The sequence below is a fragment of the Colius striatus genome, chromosome Z (genome assembly GCF_028858725.1).
Source record: "Colius striatus isolate bColStr4 chromosome Z, bColStr4.1.hap1, whole genome shotgun sequence".
NCBI lineage: Eukaryota > Metazoa > Chordata > Aves > Coliiformes > Coliidae > Colius > Colius striatus.
In genome coordinates this window covers 60546709-60562316 of record NC_084790.1, presented here as the reverse complement: position 1 = coordinate 60562316, position 15608 = coordinate 60546709, and the positions used below count along the sequence as shown (strand labels likewise).

At 41.9% G+C, this 15608-nt stretch overlaps 1 protein-coding gene across 1 annotated transcript in view; it reads right to left on the bottom strand.

Moving 5' to 3' along the window:
* FOCAD (focadhesin) overlaps positions 1–9352 on the bottom strand; it is a 117471-nt gene extending 108119 nt beyond the window's left edge. The window contains exons 1-4 of the mRNA XM_062018520.1: positions 9267–9352; positions 5777–5865; positions 3956–4030; positions 2191–2345 (exon numbers count right to left, since the gene is read on the bottom strand). Of these exons, the coding sequence (XP_061874504.1) occupies positions 2191–2345; positions 3956–4030; positions 5777–5833 (287 nt within the window). The 5' untranslated portion in view covers positions 5834–5865; positions 9267–9352. The remainder of the gene's footprint in view (positions 1–2190; positions 2346–3955; positions 4031–5776; positions 5866–9266) is intronic.
* Positions 9353–15608: the final 6256 nt, after the last annotated feature.

Genomic DNA, 15608 nt, shown 5'->3' with positions numbered 1-15608 from the left:
AACAGAAGACAGAGAAGCAAGAACACAACATGAGTATTCTTTGCCAATAAAAGAGTCACCTAACTCTATTCAGCACTAAAAAGGGCTCAGTAGTTGCAAGTGCCTTTCTGTCGGCTGCCCCTGGCTGCTCATTTCATGTTTACTTTATTTAAGGGACACTTTGCACACAGCATTGCAAAGCCAGAGAGCAAATGTTTAAGATAATTTGTCAGCAAATAGGATCACAAACAGGAAGCTACAATTTTAAAAGAGTCAAGGAAAAAAGGTATCAGCACTGAAGTGAACTGATCCAAAATTGTCATTTTAATCAGCTCCTGAGCCTGTAGACATTTGAAACCCACAGACTTCTGTGTTTAGGCTTTATAAATCCTATTCTTCAATCCACAGTGGATGTGGTTTAAATCATGCCAGCTGGGTGGGGGGAAGAAGCCAAAAATCGCATAAAAGGTCCCTGGGTAATTTGCCAGCACTTCATGTACCAATCAGTCTTGTGTATTGATTTCCCACATGGAAAAATCTAAGAACGGTGTAAAATGTGGCAAATGTAAGTCGTTTCAATATATAAATTGGATTTTGGTTTTGAAGTTCACTCAGTTGTACATATGTGATTCTACACTTGCTATCTTCTTAGGTACAAAACTATACTAACACTTCATTTCCTTATAAGCTGTTGATACTCTAACAAACTCTTAGCCTAACAGGAATTTCTTATCTAATGAAACTTTTCTTCCACCTCAGCCGACAGGACTCAGGTTCTCATAGTCTAAGCACAAGTGCTTTCATTTCTCAGTTAACAATGCAGATTCTTCTTTTAACTCCAAATTGAATTGGTAAAATTTTGACATTTAAAGGACAGTGGTTTGCAGAAGTTATTCATATTATAAAGATACAGTTACAAAACCTTTCCCAGAGATCCATAACCACCTCTTGTAAACTAAGCATAGGATCAGCATCATCACAAAATTCTTACTGTAAAGAAGCAAATCACAAGGAGATAGTCTATTTTATAGTATCTTTTCTCTTAAGCATATCTCTGCTCAAATCTAAACTCACCTTAGGCTCAGGCTGACCATGAGATACCTCTGCCTAAAACTCGTTATGTCAAAGTCAGAAGTGGTCAAAAACATGCCTTGAATAACATGGCTCTTACAACCTATATGTTGAGCCCACCAGCTAACACATCACTGGTGCAGTGCCAATTACATAGCTTGACTAAAAACAACTCTAGAATTCTCTTAGAAGAGACTGAAAAGGCTTAGCGCAGAAATCCAGTTAGTTGACAAAAAGCAGAAGAAAAGGTAACACAAAGAACTTGATAAAGCTGATAGATTTGCATGGAAACACCTTACCACAATCATCACTTGATTTTTCATTTACAAATTTTATGCATAGTGTCTTTTCCCTCACAACTGCATTTTCTCAATATGTTTGATCTAGTTCAAAACACCCTTGTGAGATGCAGCTACTGAATTTGCAGAATTTTGTTAAGACATAGTAACTGCAGAGTCACGTAAAGAGATTTCTACCCCAGAAAACAAGGAAACACAACTCAGCATCTCTAACCCACAGTCACAGTCTTACAGAGACTCCATTTGAGCAACTATTAATTTGGACAGACTGCTTAGGAAGTTATTTCCCTCCTCCACAATAGAAGTTGCTGCCATTTTCTTCCCCTTTCCACATGAAAGGGGCAAAAAAAAAATAAAAATAGGCAGTGCATTGATCTCTGAGGTTCTAAAATTTAGAGTTCAGAGCATTAGACTAAACTGAGTTTACTGAACTCAGTGCCACCAAACCCTCCAAGCAGGCTGTTCGCAAGGCAACATTGAGTTTACTGAACTCAGTTTAGTCTAATGCTCTGAACTCTAAATTTTAGAACCTCAGAGATCAATGCACTGCCTATTTTTATTTTTTTTTTGCCCCTTTCATGTGGAAAGGGGAAGAAAATGAGTTTACTGAACTCAGTTTACATGCAGAGGATAATCTACGAGTTTAAGTCAGATCCACACTGTCACACTGCATCAGCCTTCAGTAGTTCAGCAGGGCTATGCCAGTCTTCAATGCCACACCTTATTTGAATATACTGTCATTTACAAATCTCTCTCCTCTTTGGCCTGTATTTACAAAAGGAAAGCAATTGGCTGATAACTAGATGACAAAAAGACACAAAATCATGCAACAAAACACTACCTTGCTGAGGGAATTAGGTTGAGTGCTCCATGGAGAACATCGTTGAGCTCAGCATGCTTCTCTACAACAAGTGCCACCAAACCCTCCAAGCAGGCTGTTCGCAAGGCAACATTGTCACTGCAGCACTTCTCCCAAAGCAAGTTCAGAGCAGGAGTCTGATGTCAAAAGCATGAAACACAAGCAATAAGAGGGATGATAATGCTTTCATTCATCTCAAACATACTTGTAAATAAAAAAGTTCAACAGTTCCTCTTGAAGTCTTTAAGAGCACAAGAGTGGATGCTGGGGTACAGATTCTATACCTAAGAAAGGCCTTTCCCAGGACAGTTCCCACTTTACTGCTCCCCACTGCCTACACTCTCAGTAATGACAGAAGTCTCTGAGAATCACAGAATCGTAGAATCATAGAATGATAAGGGTTCGAAAGGACCTTTGGAGATCACATAGTCCAACCCCTAGGAAAGAGCTAAAGCAGATGAATTTTTCATCTGTGCCTATGCTGGTAGGGTATCATCAATTTCATTTTCCTGGAAAAGATCAAGATGTAACCGGAGACAACTCCAGCTATGACAACTATGTGAAACTATGTCTGCAGCAAGGTGTAGTGCAGCTAGAGACAGGCATACAAAGCACTATGCAGAAGTAAGTTCTCTTTACTCACCATATCAAGTCCTCTGTTCTCTCCATTTCTTAGTTAAGCACGCAGATTTGGCAGTTAAGTTGCTACTTGTTTTCATGCCAAATTTGCATTCACAGCTTAGTTTGCTGATTTTGTAGCTTTCAAATGGAGAAATAAGGGACATTTTTAAACATTGAATACTGCAAAATGTCCTTGAATAAAAAGGGAGCTGTGATATCTAAGTACCAGACTGTTCCACTTTAGCATTTTAGAAGGTATTGCCGTATTCTGGTTTAATACCTTTATAGAGCAGCAAATGGGAAGCCAGTTTGTAGCTCAAAACAGAATATCATTTGGGAACATGATTATGATCAAGACTGTTGGAGGAGTTTCTGTTAGAGAAACTACTGCCAACATTCCTTCACATTAAGACTCAGCATTTTTCAGATTTGAGTTTGCTAGGTTTGGGGGCGGGGGGAATGTTAAGACTTCAGACTGAGAGGAAAAACAAAATCCCACAATTTTCTGCTCATTTATGTACAAGGCAGCTTTTGGGGATGAAAAACACAGAAGCAAATCCTAACCAATACCTTTCCTAACTTGCTGTGACAATTGCAAATGCCAGCATTTCGTATGCCTCTCACTTAACAAGACAGACCTGGACTAAAGCAAGCTTTACTCAACTAAAAGGCAAAGTATGCCACTGCATCATACTTCCTCTTAAAGAAATATAGGCTCGACTTAAACAATATGAAATGCAACACAAATACAGGCACATGAAATGCCATATTTACTGACATTTTTACAATGATCTAAAATAACTTTCCTACTGAAGTGACACTATCTCACCATACAGCACTTCACTTGCAATAAAATAAATAAACTGGAATAAAACTTTTTGAAACGAGCATGGCTAGATATTGGTATTCTGCAGAATTAAGACTTCTGCCATTAAGAGTTCTGATGGCAGTAAAACCGCTCTTCTGATCCAAGAGGTTCACTGTTTCTGCCAGCATATTCACACACATATTGCCAACTACTTCGTTTAACTTTTAGAATTTACTAAAATTACACAATGAGGAATGGAAAATCATAGAAAAATGTAAGCACGTATGGATGGGAGACAGTGAAAGAATACCACAAGACCTGGTCAGACGTCTGTCTGATCTTCTCTGAAGAAATATTCTCTTTCAATACTGCAGCAATCAGATGACCCACTGCCTAAAAAAGAAACAAAAAATACATACAGAACAAGTGGTATTTTTCAGTTCTCCATTAGGAAGAACTTACACTGCTGTTGCATATGATCATATTACCATGATTTAAAATACCAAACTGCCATACCAGCTGGTATGGAAGCTGAAACATGTTTTAGGAACAAAAACCTCCATAATTCTGGCATTCTACTTTTTACTGTTATTCTGAGGCAGAAGAAAAACAAACAAAGCGCTCCACATAGATCCAAAGATCTCTTTGTACAGAACCTCTTATAAACTGATATTCAGGTACATATTCAGAAATTGTAGATGTTCTAATGCATCATCTCTAATAGATATTTACAGCTCCAATGCTGCATACATTTTAGTGTACTTAACAGTGCAGTGAGCTATGTAGGAAAATCAGAATGTGGATTAGCCCATTGCATTCCAAGAACTCGATTCACCTGTAAAACTTTCTGACCTACAAGACAACATGCAAGTTGCTCACTTCACTGATCCTTGTCTAGGTACATTACATGCTCGGCAGAGCAGATGTCTTGATTGGTCCCAGAAAGAGAAGACATCTGTCATTGAATCCTGGCCTTATGACAGCTTGAAGATTACACCATGCTTTCAGAGGTCACAGAATATAAGCAGACACTAGCAAAACAATCAAAGCACAGTACAAAATCACCAAAGCACACCTTAATGATGTGTAGCTAGAGTGATGAGCATAGACATTTCAGCAATACTTGTACCATGAAGGCATTGTTCTGCACCAAAAAAAATGAACTGGTTCCAAGATGCCAAGTCCTACTCTCCACAACTTATCTGCAGAACAAGAACCCTTGCTAGACCTAAGATGAACTCTAGCTTTCAAGAACATTTTTTCTCTCCTAAATATCAAGTTGATCACAAGGGGACCTCTGTGTCTGTTCTTCAATTTAGTCTGAGCTGAACCAAAAAAGCAGACACCAGGTTGCACAGACAGCATTCACATCAAGTTATTCCACCAAATAAATGGCTACATATTTAACCCTGAATTTAAAACATGAAGGGAAAGAAAATCAAGGATGGCAATTGTCTTACAACTGAAAAGATACATTTTTAACACTGAAACAAGCAACAGCCAAAGAAAGGAAAGTGAATTTTTTTTAAGAGACGATTAGTTTTGTTCCTTCCTGTCTACTAAAAATACCATGATAAACACTTCAGGCATGTGAGACATCAGGTGAATGTGATCAGGAGCCAATGCATGAAGCTGAAAAAGGCATCTGCTGATCACAGTGGAGCTGTACACAGTTATTCTTTCATGATAGCTACGGCAACAGTAGTTCATCAGCTCTCATAACACAAAAAGAAAACAGATCCAGTCCTAAAAGGAGTTCCATTAAGTACTGTCAAGTATTTTGACCACACACATGACTTACAGTAACTCCTGGCTTATCTCAAGATCACAGGGTTACTAAAAAAAATCATTTGGCCCCAGAAAGTTTTTCATTTTCCAGCTGAGACTCTATAGTGATGAGCAATCATACCTAACATTTGGATTACACATAAAAGGCAATTAGCATTTGTTTGCGACTTCCCTACTTCTTTGGTTTTCTTCCTTTGGAGAAAAAAAAAAAAACCAATCCTCAAACAAATTCGAAAAGAAAACCCAAAAAACCTCTTCCTTATCACCTTAACAAGCAGCAGGCCTTGGAACAAAGGTTTCCACAAAAAAAAAAAAAAAAAAAAAAAGGCTTAATGCTTTTAAAAGAATTACCTGTGACTGAACAACTGCATTAGGAAATTCAAACCGCCTCTTGATGTCATCCAACATTTTAGCTCTGTCATATGACACTAACTCTCACTCTGCAAGAGAGATAAAGAAAAATTATACTTGGGACATAGAAAAAAACCATGCTATTTACCAGAAAAAGTATGTACAATATTGATGTTGTAGTTAACAGGAGATTTAAGAATTAAAGAATTTATTTATTATTTATAGGGAAAGCTGACCAAAAAATCCGATATATAGGCACCCACAAGCACAGAGGTACCTAAGCTGGAGAGAAAACAGAACTCAGTTTACCTTATTGCAAATACGTGAAGCTGATGACTAAGAGTAAATATGCCAACATTTTAGTTTACTGTAAACACACCTCCAGTGTGTTTGAAGAATGGCTTCCTCCATAAAAAACACCAAACAAGCACTTACTAAAAACCTTTGCAATAGGCACTGAGAAAACATACACATGCACAGTACTCCAGTTTCAAGACATGCTATTGTTGTGACACGTTGGGAGTCTTGCCAACGGTAAGACATAATTATACCCTCGAAATACACAAATGCACTATGTGCTATAACAAATACCATTCACAGCAGAAAACCTCAAAATTATTAGTTACTACCTCAGTCGGTATAAATTCCTGGCAGTTAAACAGAAAAATATTCCCATATACTTGTATACATTTCTGAAAGTTTAAGAAAAAAAAAACTGGTTAACTGCACTTCAGAAACATTTAATGAAGTGGTACCTAGTCAAGAGGTACCACTATGGCTCTTTGAAAGCTTTCAAAAGATAACCTGGAGGTCAAATGAACTTATAGTTCAAGATTTGAATTAGAAAATAGTTAGGAAACACTAAATGTACTCCTAACCTTGGCATACCTCCCCATGATTCTATTTATTCATTTACATCCTACTTTGCAAAGCAATATTTCCAGTCTTCCCAACAGCAAATAATCTCTATAGAAGGATCATAGAGTGATGTATGTACTCTGAAAGCAATAAAATAATAAGACAAAGACAATAAGAGTAACACATTTAGAAGTAGCACAGTTGCTCTTGGTACTAAGAGCAAAGCCAAAGGATAGTCAAAATCACTGCATAAAATTCTAAGCACGATTCATAAAACAGAACCTCCACACTACCTAAATCTGGAGATAGTTAAAAAAATCCAAACAATCAGTCCCTTTTCTCAACCCAATGTCTTGTTTTTTGACACTGAAGATGTAACAGCTATCAAGATAAAGTCAAGACTGAGACACTGTGAAAAGAAAGAAACAAAACAAAAAAAGTAAGTTTTTTACCTTCTTTAGTTTAGGTAGTTACTTTAATTTGGAGATCATGTTCTATTAATTAAAAAAACAAAAAAAAAAAGCCCTGCTTTGCCACCTTTAGGAACCATGATTCCACTCTTGTCAGTATGCCAAGCCCGTTCTATAGATAGGCATTAGCATCCATATTTCTTGGAGTCCCTTTCTTTTCCAGGAGCGGATCAATTTCCGCACAATAATGTCAATTGGAAAAGCAACAGCAGAACACTCCTAATTTTTTTTACTGTCTTCTATAACTAAAAAAAAAGAAGAATCAAGCTCAGGAGACCTGATGAGGGAATAATTATCTTGCAGATCCTTACAGAAGTCCTCTCTTAGCACAGCACAAAAGACTCTGCCAAAACTACTGGACTTAGCAGGCAAACACAGAACACTGGATACCGCAAAACTTACCTCACGTGCATTATCAGACAACTTTCTTAAGTCATTAAGTACATCCTACTTTTCACTTTTTTTTTTGGCTCTTTGTCTTAAGCTGTATTTATTCTCAGTGATGAAGGGGCACTCAATGTCACCAATTAGATGAAAAATATTCACCTCAAACAAACCCCAACACATGCACACATGTATTTAAAAAAAAAAAAAAAGACACAGTATAGCAAAGCCACCCTTGCTTGTTTTCCCAACATAACCAATTTGAACAAGTAAGCAGCTGTGGTGGACTACACTTGGCTGACTGCCAGGTGCCAATCAAGCCCTACCATCACTCCTCCTCCTCAACTGGACAAGTGATACAATGAAAGGCTCCTGCATTGAGATAGACAGGGAGAGATCACTCAGCAATAACCACCATGGGCAAAACAGACTCAGTTCAGGGAAATTAATTTCTTATCCTACTCTGATTTGATTGATAATGAGAGATGAGAACAAATATAAAACCACTTTTCCCCCAGCCATCCCTTCCTCCTAGGCTTAACTTCACTCCCAAGGAATCAGGGTTGTGGTCAGTCTCTTCTAACATGGTGTCCATCTCCCCACAGACAGTCCTTCACAAACTGCTCTGTTATGGGTCCCTTCCACAGCCTCAAGTTCTTCACAAACTGTTCAAGCATGGATTTTTTCCACAGTGTGCAGTCTTTCAGGAACAGACTGCTCCATCACAAGTCCTGCCAGGAGCCTGTTCCAGTGTTGGCTCTCCATACAATCACAGACTCTTTCAGGTGCATCCCCCTGATCCAGTGTCAGGTCCTCCTCAGGCTGCAAGTGCTAATTTCCACTACTGTGGGCCTTCACGGCTGCAAGGGCAGGGCCTACCTCACCGTGGGCTGTAGGAGAACCTCTGCTCTGGCATTTGGAACACCTTCTCTGTCCTCTTCCCTAATCTTGCTAGTCTGCAGTGCTGATTCTCACCTCATTCCTCTCTGCCAGCTACTATTGCACAGTAGTTTTTATTCTTTCTTAAACACATTACCACAGAGGTGCTGTCACCATCACCAAGGGAGCTCAGCCTTGGCAAGCACAGGGCCTTGTCTTGGAGCTGGCAGGCACTGGCTTCATCTGACACAGTGGAAGCTTGTGGCATCTCCTCATAGAAGCCACTTCTGCAGCCTCCACACTACCAAAACCTTTCCACATAAATCCAAAGCAGCATCCTAACACTAAGGACAATCATCACTAATGTAACTGAACCAGAGAAGGATTGTCATGGCATTGCATCTTCCCATCTGACCCATATCAGTTTATTAAAAGTAATCACGACAAAATAAACTAAGTTAAATAACAGAAAATGATCGCTGGGAGCAATGAGATGACACTTCCTACCCTTATTTCCTTTTATTCACTGTTAAAGGTCTCTATACTCAAACCGGCATTCCTACCAAATCAACAGCATCAAAATACCTGCCAGCATTCCCACCGCTCATGTGTCACATGTGCGTCCCTTCACAACACCCTGGGTTTAAAGAAATCCCTCTGTGACTAAACAATGTCAGGAGTCACTACTTCGCTGCGGGCCTGACCCCGTGTCGGTGCCCCCGCCGCGGCCCCATCCCCCGCAGGCCCCGACGGGCACGGCCCGTTCTGCTGCGCCCTCAGCGCGCTCCGCCCGCCCTGCACGCCCAGCTTCCCGCTACCCCCAGGGAGCGGCTCTGGGGAAGAGGCGAACACCTCGATTCGCCGCCCCGCGCCGCGCCACGCAGCTTCATGCCGCTCACCTCGCCTGGCAACCCGAGCGGCTCTCTCGGCGCCTCCCGCCCGCGACACGGCGGAAACAGACACGGCTACCGGCCCGGCTGTCCGCGACCCACAGCGGCGAAGGCGCCTGCGCTGCGGGTACCGCATGCGCACTGGCGCCCCTCAGCTCTGGATGCGGCAGAGGGAGGCGCGGGAAGCGGGTGCTTGGGTCCGGTGGTTTTATAAACTGTTCGTCATAGCCAGGCGGGTTTGAGACACGGCGTGCTGCTGCGTGATGCGGCTGTGTGAGGACAGCGCGGGAGCCCTCGGTAGGCCGAGGCTGCTGGCTGTCCCGCGGTCGGCGGCCTGGCGCAGGTGTCACGGGCTTGCGCGCCCGTGCACGTTGGGCCCGGACTTTTGGGTAGCATGCAGGGATTAGTCTTGTAGTGCAGGGCCAGGTTCGGGCTCTTCCATACGTATAAACTGAAATACAGATTGAAATCCAAAGACTTAGAAGTGATATAACTTGTCTTGAAAAAGTAATTCATCGTGTATTTGCTAAATGTGAAAATACCCAAACATCTTTATCAGCCTCAAAATTACCACAGGGGAGTCTCATAGGTCTTCTAAATACTTTGACAAGCAGTGATGAGCAAACTGCAGGGACGTCAGAAAGGCGGTGGATGTGAATTATAATTGATACATGTTGTGCAGCTTTCTCAAAGACAGAAGAACAGTTTAAACTGAGCTCTCCTGTGTTTTTACGACCACTTGCTACCAACAGTTTCAAAGCTCCATGCAGTGGAGTCTAAGGAGTTTGTATTCTCAATTAAGGTAGTTATTTTAACAGAAAACAGCATTTCCATTCCTGAACGTGAAAGCAGCAATCAATTTCTACAAGACATGTGTAACATCATGATGCTTGTCCTAAAAATATTTTCAGAGAAAAGTGCAAATATTTTTAAAGGTCTGTGTGAAAGGCTGGATTAATCTCTAAAGGGTGTGTACTTTGAGCTGAAAGTAGTGAAATGCTGACAAATGTGAAACAAATGTAGACATGTCTGTCTCCTTTTTTCCTAGTTTCTTTGGTTTAAAAAACTAGGGAATTGCTTAATAACTTACGGTATTTGTTCCAGGTTCACCAGCTAAAACCATAGGCAGTTTGTGGCATCCCAAGGATCCTGTCCGTTCTGTTTAATTGCTGGGAAGGTACATATTGACACTTTTGAGTGCCAAAATAAGCCCACAAGTGGCTCAGGAGAGCAAAACTATTCTCTTGAGCTGCCTACATTGTATACATGCAAAGTGAAGATCAGTCAGATCCCATAGATCATATAGACTGCTTGTTTTCTCTACATGACTTTCCACAGTAACCTGCAAGCTACATGTAGAAGAATTTGTGGTGTGGCTTTTGGGCTCAGTAGACTCAGCCTAGGATTGACTCACAGATGCAGTTGCTGATGAAGTTGTAGTATTGCAAGATCAGGTATAAAGACCTGGAGAACCTTTCACAGTGATGTATTTCAGTCTGTATTTCTAGGTCACTGTAGGCAATGGTGTGAATCAAAATTCAGTGTCCTCTTCCCATTCCATTCTGCCTTAAGAGCATCTTGTTATTGACAAGTTGGTTCATTACTGACATTACATATGTGATATGTCAGTTCTTGAGACTTGTTACACTGTTGTCTGTAGTGGCTTGGGCCTGATAGTCCTGGTTTAGGCCCATCAGGGAGCAAAAGACCACGATTAGCTTCGAGTACCCAAGAGGCTGAGAATTGCCAAAGGGCAGGGGGAGCTTAATTGCCACTTAAGGTTCAGGACAGAACAGACCAGGCCACTCGGCTTGGGGTAAAAAATGAAAATAATTTAATGCAACATCAACCAAAACATAACCCCAAAACCCAAAACATAACCAAAATAAAACAACACAGAGTAATACATCAATGAAGAGTCCGACCAGCCTTTTTAAGAACACCTTCTTGCCACCCCTCCCCTCTTCCCAAGCTCAGAGCCCTGATCCCGGGGTTTTTACCTCCTCCCCTCCTGAACGGTTTGGGGGGGCAGGGAGTGGGGGTTTCAGTCTATTCCCGATAGCTCCTGCCATTTGTCCCTCCTCAGGACAGGTGGGCTCTGCACTCATCCTCCCTGCAAGTCCATGGGGTACCTCATACACACGGCAGCCCTGCACGGGCTGCTCCGACACGCATTTATTCCAAAGGCTGCAGCTCCTCTCTGCCTCTCCTGTGGGGCTGCTGTGCGGCACACAGGCTCTCCAACACGGCCCGTGCCATGGCCGTCTCCCCACACAGTCCGTCGCCCGTTCGGGCTCACTCACATGGAGCTGCTGGTAACTCTCAGTCCTGCCATGGGTCTCCATAGGTTGCAGGGGTACAGCTTGCATTCTCGTCACAAAGCAAAAGCTGCTCCTTGCTAAACCAGAACAGTCACCTTCAGGCTGGTGTAATGCTGCACAGCTTCCTTGGCTCAGGGCAAATGCAGCTAGCACACAGTAACTGAGGACCCTTCAGGCTGCTCCCACTCTCCACAGGTAATTGGTTATATGAACCCTGTGTCTTTGCCCTTATCTCAAGTGCTGTGTGAAGTTCTCATGCCAACATCCTTTATTAATAGGGTTGTTTTCTTGTAAGAAGGTTGTATAGTAGCTTGAACAACTAAAAAGCTGGAACCTTTCTCAATGTATGATATTTGTGCAGCATGCCGTATATCTGGGAAAATCTGACTGGGGTCCATCCAATGCTGCATGAATGCAAGATTCCCACTACTTGAAGGGACACGGTATTTATTTACTATCTACATTCCTCTTTCTGTTCTATCAACTATTTTATTAAACCATTTGGTGTTTAGCATTTCTTGCTGAGCTACAGAAATTGCTCCACACCACTTCTCTCTGCCAGTTTGACCCCCACTGTCTAGTACACAAAGCAGACATCTAACTCACATACTCCACTACTTGGAAAATGCCATGACACAGGCCGTGCTGGAGAGCCTGCACGCCGCAGAGCAGCCCCACACGAGAGGCAGAGAGGAGCTGCAGCCTTTGGAATAAGTGCGCGTCGGAGCAGCCCATGCAGGGCTGCCGTGTGTGTGTTACCCCACGGACTTGCAGGGAGCATGGGTGCAGAGCCCACCTGTCCTGAGGAAGGACAAACGGCAGAAGCTATCGGGAACAGGGAACAGACTGACTGAAACCCCCACTCCCTGCCCCCCTAAACTGTTCGGGGGGGACAGGGTAAAAACCCCGGGATCAGGGCTCTGAGCTCAGGAAGAGGGGAGGGGTGGCAAGAAGGTGTTCTTAAAAAGGCTGGTCAGACTCTTCATCGTTGTATTACTCTGTGTTGTTTTATTTTGGTTATGTTTTGGGTTTTGGGGTTACGTTTTGGTTGATGTTGCATTAAATTATTTTGCATTGACTTCCCCAAGCCGAGTGGCCTGGTCTGTTCTGTCCTGAACCTTAAGTGGCAATTAAGCTCCCCCTGCCCTTTGGCAATTCTCAGCCTCTTGGGTACTCAAAGCTAATCGTGGTCTTTTGTTTCCTGATGGGCCTAAACCAGGACAGTGACTCGGGCGACCCCTGACTCCTGGGGTACAAAGTCTCCATGAGACTCCCAATACTGCTTGTCAGATCTCTTCTTCACATGCTGCTGGGGCATAGAGTGAGTCAGTCTCAGCTGCCACCACGTCCACTGTTGCAGTAGGTAGACATGAGATGCATGGATGCAATTGGTATACTTTGTTCTTCTGTTTCCCTTTTTTGCTCAACTACTTTTGAGACTACTTTTGTTTGTTGCCACACAGCCTTTTAGCCAATCAGGTTTTCTTTTTGAATCACAGAATCTTTTTGAAGCTGCCCTGTTGCAGAGCTCTCCTAGACAGGTAATGTGTGTTTCAGTAGTATGTTAACCAAGGAAACATGTAGCCATGTGTCAACTCTGTATAATGTCCAAAAGAGAAGACTCCTGATCTAGAGTACAATGCTAAGTCTGCTATTACTTAGATAGCCAAGGTGGAGTTCAGTTAGGAGAAAATTGCAGTGAGATCTCTTGAAGTGAAAGGACGATGTAGCCTCCTGAAATATTTTGATGCTGACAGTTCTGATCCTCTTTATACCATCTTGCTTTGAGAAGCACCTCACCAAAGTGGCTTCAGGCTTAGCATCAAAATATCAAGCATATCAATCCATTCTCTGGATTAATTTATGCTGGTACCTAATTACCAGCCCTGTTTCAAGCAGGTCCTCTAGGGACATTGGTATGTGAGGATATTGAGTGTACATAACCCAAACACACTAACAAGGGGCTTTTACTATGTTGAGAGGCTTGAAGTGAAAGGAATCCATCTCACCTGTATGAAACCATTTTCTGTCCTGTGGTCTTGATCTGTTTTAATAGAGGGGTTTTTTTTCTATACCCAGGTCTCGGAAGCAGGCAAAATGCAGAAGATATCTCTTAATGAATGTGGTTACATTTACAGATACTACTTTTGATTGCCTTTCAACCCACAGGTCTTTTATAATGTGGCTGTGAAACTGAGAAATATTTTCTGTAGTTCACTGAAGTGGTGTCCTCAGCTTCCAAGGCCTTCCAGTAAGGTGAAATAAATACATTGAAGTTACAAATGCAGGATGAGTGCCAAAATTATAATTGAGTTTGATTCAAAGATACATACCAGATGCAGATTATGCTGCAAAATCTGCTTTCACTAGTCAAATTTGAAAGAAATTTGACACCTCTGGGAGATGTGTTCAACCGTGTTTCCTGCTGGTCTTCATGTGGTCTATCTGTTGTAAAAAAAAAGCAATAGAATTCAGTTAGTTTGGATTAGACTGCCAAATAGGCTTAGCACCCTCCAGTTACTGTTACAAGAATTTTTGCAAAGGTTGGTAAATCTGTGAAAACCGCCCCATTCAGTGGCCTGTGAATTCTCTTCCAGGAGAAAAACCGGACAGGAGTCCTTGACTCCACTTACACTTTTTCTAAGGATATTCTGAGTTGTTTATTAATGGGACAGTCTTCCCTTGAGTGGTGATACACTGGTAATGCTCTCCAAGAAATGCCAGAAGGTTCTCAAGCAGCTTTTGTAATGTGCTATGAGGCCTCCCAGTTAGGTTGTTACCCAAATGAAAATCTTACTGTTAACAGCACTGATAATGGCCTAATCTGCATACCTCATTTCGTACGGAGTTTTATCCAATCCAGAATGCAATTCTAGCTTTAAAAATGAAGGAAAGGAATAAGGAAAGTCACAGTTTAGAATATACTGCAGAAATCAATAGCAGCAAAGCCTACCATTATTAAAATTTGTTTCTTTTAAATCTCTGAAGCCTGGTAACACAATAGTTTTAGCAAATGAGCCTAGTCAGCTAGGCCTTTAGCCTTTTTTACTAAGATTAAGGCTTATTTTAAAAGCCTTAAACTTTTAGATGCAGATGCTTTTACTGCAAACAGTAGTCAGTTAGGAAGGGCTGTCACTCCACACACACGGAGCTTCTACTGACTTCCACCAAAGTTCAGTGTGAGGGTAGAATTGAACAAAAAGTCCTGGATTTAAATGCTCAAAGCAAGTTGAGATTATTGGAAAATGAAATTGCTTAACACTTGCCAGGGAGTATTCTGTGAGTCACAAGATGAGTTTTAAAATGCTGTAATGAACCTTATCCTGTAGCAGTTCAGAGAGAAAATCTCCTGTTATATTAGTGCAGGCAAGGGCCACAGAATTTTTTGGCCCATTTTTGTAACTGAAATGAAATGACTGGTGTTTTACAAGGGAAGACTACATAGAACCATTAGTATATTTTATGTTGAACTTGCTACATTTCTAGATACCTGATGTCTCCTGAATTCCTGGATAAGATGATATTTTCCTTCAGGTTTTGTTAAGGCTGACTGTAAGGTGCTGCTGCATTGACAAAGGGCTTGACTGGTCAAGTACAGATAGAGGACTTCTTGCTGATGGACTTCAGACCATTAATGAAGCAAATCTGGAACAAAATTCAGACTGATAACGTATTGTTGTGGTTCAGGCCCAGCTGTCAATGAAGCACGAAGCAGTCTCTCTCTCAGCCCCCTACCAAGCCCCACATTCCTTAGGGTGGAAGAGGCCCCAGTAAGATCAGAGGAAAAAAAGATAAAGACCTTGTGGATCAAGACAAGGTCAGGGAGGGCTCACTGCCAATTACGGTTCTGGGCAAAAACAACTTGACTACTCAACTTAGAGAAGAAAGTAAGAACAGTTTATTCTACTGCCAACTAGAAACAGAACAGACAGAAAGCAAAACCAGAGCAGGATGATGAGAAAAATACAACCAGTACCAGATCTCCTTCTCCCACTCCTCCATTCTTCCAGGGCTCAACACACTGCTCCCG